We start from the raw sequence: 9,188 nt of genomic DNA, 5'->3' as shown, positions 1-9,188 counted from the left end.
CTAAGGAGGAAGAAGAAGCAAGTGATCCCAGATTCAACCTTTCTCCTATAAGAGAAGAAATATATGAAGGAGATCACCAAAAAACCATCGAGTCATTAAAAGAAGCTTTAATGGAAACCAAGAGAAGACTCGAGAGGACAACTGACAAAGTTCAAGACTATAGAAGACAACTTATGTCTCAAAATATGTTATACAAGGTATTCGGTATATGTCATGGGGCAAGCAAACAAGCAGCCATGATCCAGATAAATTGCATGAAGCTATCATAGAGATCACAGTACAACTTGGTTCTGTCGTAGATGGGATAGATAGTGTTCTTTATACCATAGATTAAAATTTCAATCTGTCTTCCCTTCAATTTTCTTTTCAGTAATTCCAAAAAAGATTTCAATAAAATCTCATTTTATTTTCTACGAAGAATCTTCTTTATGACGATGATACATATAGTTTCTCTAACTGAGAAGAGTTGATATAAACTTAGACTATATGAAGAATTTAATCAAGGAATACTCCTTCTACCATGAATATAAAATAAAGGCGGGACATTTGAATCATTCAATTCAAATTCAATTCCAAGAATACGAAGGGACACTAAAACCCTAAGACGGTGTAACCGTTTAGTTTCCTCACGTTCTTTAATTTTCTCAGCAAAATGAGTTCCTCCGACTCAACTCCTGCAAAAAGAACATTGGACGAGAAAGAAAATCTCGTTCCTTCAAAGAAAGCAATGACTGAAGATCTGTCATCTTCAAAAAAGACAGGGATCAAAGAGGAAGGTTCCACATCCCGAAACAACAATGAACCAGATGATTCTGTCATTGAAATATTTGTGGTATTTGAAGAGTTATATGAAGAAAATCCCCCAAACTCCATTGAAGGTCTAAAAGAACTTCTGAAGGAAGTCGAAAGGAATCTTCATAACGAGTATGAACGAAATCAGTTTTATACAGACGTTCTTCGATCAACCAGAAATGCATTGATCAGGGCTCACGACAATGCTTGGGGTCACTCTCGAAGCCAAAATGTTTATCGGCTGCAAGAGTCTCTCCTGGACCTTGCAGCCCATGTTGGGACTACAATGAATATTATAAACGATATAATTCGTACATGGGCTCATTAGAATTTGCATCATTGCATATTTATTTCCATGAATGAAATATTTCTGTTTTATCTTAATTAAAATATCTTTACTGTTACTTTGATTGTTTTGAAAATGCAATTGTAGAAGAACTTCAACAGTCGAAGATACAAAATCACAACAGAAGTGAAGGGACAAAGAACTCTAAAGAAGATGCGACCACAGAGAAAATATTTTTGAGTTTAAATTAAACTCGAAAATAGGGGGCAAATTGTAGGGGTCAAGTTCAACCCTATCAATTACATGGGTCCTGTTCAACCCAATCTATTTATATATAAATAGGCCAGACCAAACATAAGCCCACAAAGGCTAGGTCCACAAAGCCCAACAGCAATCAGACCAGAACATACAGTCCAAAAGGACTTGGTCTAAAATGGCAATATAAAGCTGATACAAACACAGGAAGCCGATACACAAAGGCTAAACCAATAACCAAGAGACGAAGCCGAAGATAAGGTAGTTTCACGTTAAATGGTTACAACTGAAATTGCTATGAACTTCTCCAACCTGCTATAAACTTCTCCAAACTATTGAGAACTGCTCCAACTACCACAACCGCTGGTAACTGCTCAAGATAAGTATAAAAAGAGTTCATTATGATAGAAAAAGGGGAGGTTCTTTGGCTAGAATACTTTGAATTCTTACTTACTTTGTAATCTCCAATATAATAAAACTATCACACAGTTCTGCACTGTGGACGTAGGCTCAATGTCGAACCACATTAAATCTCTCTGTCTTGTCTTATATTTATCCAATCATTCTTAAACAATTCGATTGTCGATAAATTGCATCAATAGTCTGCAAATTATCACTGCTGTTATTGATCTTCAGATCCATAGTTTGGCAAAGCCGAAGAAGAAGCCAGACTATGAACGCTCGGTGAGTTTTATTGGCGCCAGATTCGTTTGATACGGTGAGCAAAGTGTTTATGCTCTGATCTTTTGTCATTTGTTTTTACAGTGGTGGGAGGATCAGCTTGCGTGGGTTTTGTCATTCGAGCAATCGCTTTGTGGTGCAGACGATGATTGGATTCGTTAGGTCTTCTAGCAGCCTGTTAGTTTTCCCTTTCTTTCTCCTCTCCCTCAACTGGGTTCTTGGGATTCTTTCAACGGTCAAACCGTCAACGTTGGTATGAACCCTTCAAAGGTCTTCATCACTAAGCTCCGCCAAGGGGCGTGATGTTGTCGACAAGGACAAGGATACCAATTAGTATGTTAAATTCGAACACAATTTCTGAGGGGAAAAAAACATCACTATGTCATGGTTCTTTTTTGTATGCTTCATTATGCATCATTTTTATTATTAGTATGTGGTTGTGAATTTGATACTGCAATTTCATCTTTCGATTTCTCCTATTGTTTTGGTTTTTTCTTTTCTGATTAAACCAGAACCTAAGATTGCAAGGATGGGAAGCGGCCGCTACGGGTTATTGGTGTTCTTCCTCTGCAGTTCAAGGTATCTACTTTCTGGGTATTTGTCTAATTTTTTTAAACACTGAAATGATGAAGATGCTTTTCACTGCCACTTCTAATATGTCTGTAGACATGTTGTTTGTCTGTGTATCTCTCTCTCATGTATTTGCAATTAATGTTCGGGACATTTCGTCTAAACAAGTACCATCTCAATATTGTGGACTTAACAGGAGGAGGTGAGTAGGAATTCCCAACATCCAAACATACGTTGAATTCGCATTTAAAGAGGTTGGTGGACTCTTCTTCAATCTTTTGTACTATATTGCAGTAATAGTTTTGATTAGATGTGCTTATATGTATGATTATTGAATTTGCAGGAAAGCCATCTTGCTTGGGAACTCCGAGTGGTTGGTTGAGATGTGACATACGAAACTGAATTTGTGCCAATTGCAGATGATGGCTACACAGTAATTGTATTAAAGACTAGCAACAAAAAATTTCTTAATACTCTGTTAGCAACAAAAAATCGAGTATATACTCTGTTAGTTGCTTTTGTTTCTCCCCTAATGGTGATTGTTTTAACGATTTCTTTTGGTGTTTGGATAAGGTGATGGAGTCAAATGAACAATCATACATGTCTTCACCAGCACCGAAATCACCGACTTCATGTGTCGATGTTTAAAAGAATTTTGTTCATGATACAAGTTGAATGAGTTATTATGGTGTTTTTTATGTTGCGCCAGATATCTTTTTGACTACATACTATATGTGGTAATGTTGGTAGGTATTATGTTTGAAGAGTTAGTGACCATATCTGATCTACCATCCTTAAATTGGGTTAAGCTCCTCTTTTAAGAGTAGGAGATTAGTAGTTTTTAGGCTTATAGCTATCTGCCATGCCTTTGACTAATTCTTTGCAGTCTAATTGTAAAATGTGAGTAAATTTTTGGGTGGCTATTGGGAATTTTTTTTCAAGCTTTTAATTGATTTAGAATTGGCATGTGCGTAAAAATTTCATAATTGGTTAATGATAGGTCTATTACTCACAGGTACACAAGAAGGAGCAAGAGCGTCGAAAGGCAGCAAGTGTAGGGCCAAGATGGAGACAGTTGTAACTTTTTTATTGGCCTATTATGTTTTGTAACAAACTCTGAGTATTTAGTTTGGTAGAGTTAGTGGTTTGGGTAGTCTGGAATTAAGCGAAGACGTGTTGTCTTTTGGAGGTCCTAACTCCTCGAAAGATAGGTTTATCTTTGTATTTTCGCAACAGCTTTCTCTTGTATTTCATTTCAATCGAATATAGACGCAGTTCTTTGGTTTACAAGTCATATTTTGTTGTTACTGCTGTGATATTTAGTGTCATTCGGCTGTGTATCTACTGTGGTCTATCATTGGTATCAGAGCAGTGACGGTACTGGTATGGCCAAGGTGAAAATGGAGGGATGAAAAGATGCTTTGGAGAAGGATATGGGGGAAATGAAATCTGTGGTTGGAGGTCTGAAGGACGATATGGACACGATAAAGCTATACTTGGCAGAGATGCGTGACTTCTTGAAGGTCCATGACACCTCCTCATGGGGAAAAGACAAGCTGGAGGGTGAGTATTCTCAACCACCAGAGGTTTTCTTGGAATCACGCACCATAGGAGAAGGGAAGTTTAACCATCGGAAGCTTGATTTATCGATATTTTTCGACGATGACCCTGCGGGGTGACTTTTTCGAGCAGAAAGGTATTTTGCAGTGAACCAGGTGGTGGAAAATGACCGCATAGCTGCTACGATGGTCTGTCTGGAAGGGAAGGCCCTCAGCTTGTTTCAATGGGTTGAATCACGCACTCTTATTGTCACTTGGCAGGCTTTTCGTTTGGCCTTGTTGAAAAAATTTCGTAGCTCTCAAGAGGGGACTGGATATGAGTGTTTGGTGGAGTTGAGGCAAGATGGCACTATCGCTGAGTACCGTGAGAAATTTGAGCAGCTGTCGGCGCCATTGAAAGACATCAGCGAGGAGATGTTAGCTGGGATATTTGTTAATGGGCTCAAGGATGTTATTAGGGTTGAAGTTAAAATGAGCCCAAATTTGTCCTTGATGGACCTCATGGAGTTGGCCCAACGAGTAGAAGATAGAAACCTAGTTTTGGCCCAAGCCAGAGCCCGACAACACCACCGTTTTTTCTTATCAGGAGCAAGTCGTGGCAGCGCTTTATCAACAACCCTGATGAAATCGACAGAGCTTCCACAAGCTTTGCCATCCACTAAGGCTGACGTTGCTACTACTCTGGCCTTGCCAGGACTAAAGCACGATTCTGTTTGTCACCTGTCTGATGTAGAAACTTAGAGGCGGCGTGAACGAGGCCTTTGTTTTCGTTGCGACGAAAAATACCACCTAGGTCATCACTGTAAAAATCGAGCCCTACGAGTGTTGCTTGTTTCTGATAACGAAGAGGAGGAGGAAGCTACAACAGATACCCCGATTGAAGAAACCCTTCCAACTGAAGTTGCGGAGAAAAACAATTTAGAGCTCTCGATGAACTCTATTTTGGGACTGTCAACCAACAAGAGTACACTTAAGGTGCATGGATTACTTATGGGCTGCGAAGTAATCATATTGGTGGATAGTGGCGCATCCCATAATTTTATTTCACCGAAAGTGGTTTCACTGCTGGCAATTCCAGTGTTTAGCCAACGAAAATTTACAGTTCAAGTCGACAATGGAGTTTGTGTTACGGGGGCAGGGTATTGCCGTGGAGTCAAATTTGTCGTGCAATAGGTGGAGTTCAGTGCTCACTTTCATGTTTTTGATTTGGGTAGTGCAGATCTAATATTGGTTATAGCTTGGCTACTATCTCTGGGTGATATTTCCACTAATTATCAGCAATTGACTATGAATTTCAGTAACGAAGGGCGAATTGTTGTATGGCAAGGAGATCCCTCATTGTCAAAAACTGTAATTTCACTCAAGACTATGTTGAAAACAGTACGTAATGGAGATTTGGGATTCTTGGTGGAGTTTGGAGCTTGTCAGATTACAGAGTTTGGGGAGTCTCAGGTGTCTAACAACCAGATTGCTAAGGAGACCAGTGGCATTCCGTTGGAGTTACCATCGGAGTTACGAGATATTTTGCTAAAGTTTCCTTCGGTATTTACTGTTAAGAAGGGTTTACCAATGGGGTGACTTCATGACCATGCTATTGTTCTCTGTGAAGGGGCTTCCCCACCAAACATTTGGCCCTACAGGTACCCCTATTACCAGAAGAATGAGATTGAGAAGTTAGTACGTGAAATGCTAGCAGCAGGGATCATTAAACCCAATAATAGCCATATTCTAGTCCGGTTCTGTTAGTGAAGAAAAAAGATGGTGGGTGGAGAATGTGTGTGGATTATAGGGTTTTAAACAAGCTGACTTTACCAGATAAATTCCCCATTCCAATCATTGATAAACTCTTAGATGAGCTACAGGGAACTACGATATTTACGAAACTGGATCTCAAATCTGGTTACCACCAGATTCGTGTGAGAGATCACGACACTGAAAATACAGCATTTTGGACACACGAGGGCCATTATGAATTTCTTGTTATGTCATTTGGCTTAACTAATGCCCCTTCAACCTTTCAATCGCTGATGAATGCCATTTTTCAGCCACACCTTCATAAGTTTATTTTGGTGTTTTTTGATGATATTTTAATCTTCAGCTTGGATTTGTTTATACATTTGCAGCACCTGGAGATTACCTTTAATATACTTTGCCAACATGAATTGGTTGTGAATGTCAAGAAATGTATGTTTGCCCAATCTTAGGTGGAGTACCTTTGCCATATTGTTAGCTCCAAGGGAGTTTCGACTGATCCTACTAAAATTTAGAGCATGCTTAACTAGCCAATGCCTAGCAACATCAAATCCTTTAGGCCTCACAGGTTATTATCGTAAGCTTGTGAAAGGCTATAGCACGCTTGCTCTTCCCTTGACTAGTCTGTTGAAGAAAAATGCCTTTGGGTGAGGAGAAGCAGCCCAGGTAGCTTTTGAACAATTAAAAAGGGCAATGTGTGAAGTACCTGTCTTGGCCTTGCCAAATTTTTCTAAAGAATTTATTGTCGAAACTGATGCTTCTGGAAGTGGTTTGGGTGTAGTCTTGATGCAGGATGGTCATCCTCTGGCTTATTTTAGCCAATCTTTGTCTCCCCGCGCTTGACTCAAGTCTGTTTACGAACGCGAACTCATGGCTATTGTATATGCTACACACAAATGGAGACACTATCTCTTGGGGAGGAAATTTATTGCGCGCACTGACTAAAGTAGCCTGTGTTTTTTGTTTGACCAGCGTGTGATTCATGACGGACAACAAAAATGGGTTACTAAACTTCTTGGCTTTGACTTTGAGATACAATATCGCCCCGGGCTTGAGAACAAAGCTGTTGATGCTTTGTCCAGAATGGGGGAGACTAGTGAAATTGCATCCCAAAAAATACACACGGGGGAGGGTTCGACAGTGAAGCCATTGTTGTTGGCAGGGTTGTCGGTTGCTTCATGTCCCACCTTGCTGGATTTACAGGATGAAGTCTTGCACGATTCTCAATTGAAGGAAATTGTTCAGCCTCTTTTGTTAAGCCCCGATAGTAAACCTCCATATAAGTTGATTGGAGGTACTCTTTTCCATCGTGGCGTTTGATGATTCCAAGGAATTCTCCTCGTATTATTGCTCTCATGCAAGAGTTTCATTCCACTCCTCAAGGTGGTCATTCTGGGTTTTTTCACACCTTCAAGAGAATTTCCAATGTATTATTCTGGGTGGGCATGCGTACTGATGTTAAGACTTTTGTGGCCAAGTGTGAGGTTTGTCAAAGGCACAAATATTCAATTCTCAGTCCCCAAAGACCCTTATAGCCTTTACCCGTGCCTAATAAGTCTTGGTATGACATTACTATGGACTTTTTGGGTGGATTGCCGAGAGTTAAGGAGGTGGATACTATCTTGGTGGTGGTGGATAGGCTAACAAAGTATGCACACTTTCTCCTTTTGTGGCACCCTTATTTAGCTATGGATGTGGCATTCCTATTTACTACGGAGGTGGTTAGGTTACATGGCTTCCCTCAATCCATTATTTTTTATCGTGACAGGGTATTTGTAAGCCATTTTTGGTCTGAATTGTTCAAATTATCTGATACTACTCTGAAAATGTCTACGGCATACCATCCTCAAACGGATGGTCAATCGGAGGTAGTTAATCGTTACTTGGCAGAATATCTCAAGCGCTTCACAAGTCAACATCCAAGGTAGTGGCCAAAGTGGGTAGCGTGGGTAGAATTTTTGTATAATACTTCATTCCATAATTCTGCAGGTATGACTCCCTTTCAAGCTCTCTATGGGCAGGCCCCTCCAACCCTATTGAAGTTCTCTGGAGATATGTCAGGAATAGAGGAAGTAAATTTGCTTTTGCAAGAACGTAATGCTCTACTGGAACAACTCAAGGAGAATTTGGCTGTGGCACAGAATAGGATGAAACAATATGCTGATAAGAAGCGTAGGGAGGTGATATTTACTCCAGGAGATTGGGTTTATGTGCGCATACAACCCTATAAATTTAAGTCTCTTGCGAAACGTCCTTATCACAAGCTCAGCCCTCACTACTATGGCTCATTTGTTGTGCTGGAACAGATTGGAGAAGTTTCCTATCATTTGGAGTTACCTCTAGGGACTACAATTCACCCTACCTTTCATGTATCTCAACTGAAGCCATCCTCGACTAATGATGTTACTCCTCAAGCTCTACCTGCAACGTTGACTGAGGACTTGGAACTGTTGGTTGTTCCTGAAGATATCAAACAAGCAAGAAGGCTCCTATTGGGTCAGTTGGAAGTGTTGGTTAAGTGGAAGAATTTGGATGACTGTTATAATTCCTGGGAGTTGGCTGAGGATATACAGAAGCAATTTCCTACATTCAAACTTGAGGACAAGGTTAAACTTCTAGGGGAGGGTATTGATAGGTAATAACTAACAGGTACACAAGAAGGAGCAAGAGCATCGCAAGGCAGCAAGTGTAGGGCCAAGATGGAGACAGTTGTAACTTTCTTATTAGCCTATCCTGTTTTGTAACAAACTCTGAGTATTTAGTCTGGCAGAGTTAGTGGTTTGGGTAGTCTGGAATTGAGTGAACACGTGTTGTCTTTTGGAGGTCCTAACTCCTCGAATGTTAGGTTTATCTTTGTATTTTCGCAACAGCTTTCTCTTGTGTTTCCTTTCAATCGAATGTAGCCACAGTTCTCTGGTTTACAAGTCATATTTCATTGTAACTGTTGTGATATTTTGTGTTGTTCGGTTGTGTATCTGCTGTGGTCTAACTCCAGGATCAAATGGGAAGCTATTGGTCCCATAAATTGGTTTTCTTGTGGTAATTCTTTCAAGATGTAGTTTCAAAGAAGACCAAGAACACAACTGTCGTACTGACATTTTAACAAACAGCTTATATGCACAGACCAACAATCCATCTTTTGTATTAAAATCTATTCATCTACCAATTCTTTACCTAAACCTTGCGGTAGATCAACATCACTCACAACCAACAATCCATCTTTTGCATTAAAATCTATCAATCCATCCACCAATTCTTTACCTAAACCTTGCGGTAGATCAACATCACTCACA

General features: G+C 40.0%; 1 protein-coding gene and 1 long non-coding RNA gene across 2 annotated transcripts; both read left to right on the top strand.

Annotated features, from left to right (window-relative positions):
- Window positions 1–1,921: 1,921 nt before the first annotated feature.
- LOC120003350 lies at window positions 1,922–3,189 on the top strand. Its single transcript, XR_005469333.1, has 4 exons — window positions 1,922–2,017; window positions 2,099–2,593; window positions 2,781–2,838; window positions 2,928–3,189. It is a non-coding gene; the product is annotated as an uncharacterized LOC120003350 (long non-coding RNA).
- A 2-nt stretch (window positions 3,190–3,191) lies between these two features.
- Window positions 3,192–6,255, top strand: LOC120003349. The gene is made up of 2 exons (XM_038852303.1): window positions 3,192–3,330; window positions 3,600–6,255. Exon 2 carries the CDS (start codon window positions 4,330–4,332, stop codon window positions 4,882–4,884), a length of 555 nt encoding a protein of 184 aa, XP_038708231.1. The 5' UTR covers window positions 3,192–3,330; window positions 3,600–4,329; the 3' UTR covers window positions 4,885–6,255.
- Window positions 6,256–9,188: the final 2,933 nt, after the last annotated feature.

The sequence above is a fragment of the Tripterygium wilfordii genome, chromosome 8 (genome assembly GCF_013401445.1).
Source record: "Tripterygium wilfordii isolate XIE 37 chromosome 8, ASM1340144v1, whole genome shotgun sequence".
NCBI classification, from domain to species: Eukaryota; Viridiplantae; Streptophyta; class Magnoliopsida; order Celastrales; family Celastraceae; genus Tripterygium; species Tripterygium wilfordii.
Note: the sequence above shows the minus strand (reverse complement) of the source record. Positions and strands in the feature narration are given on the sequence as shown.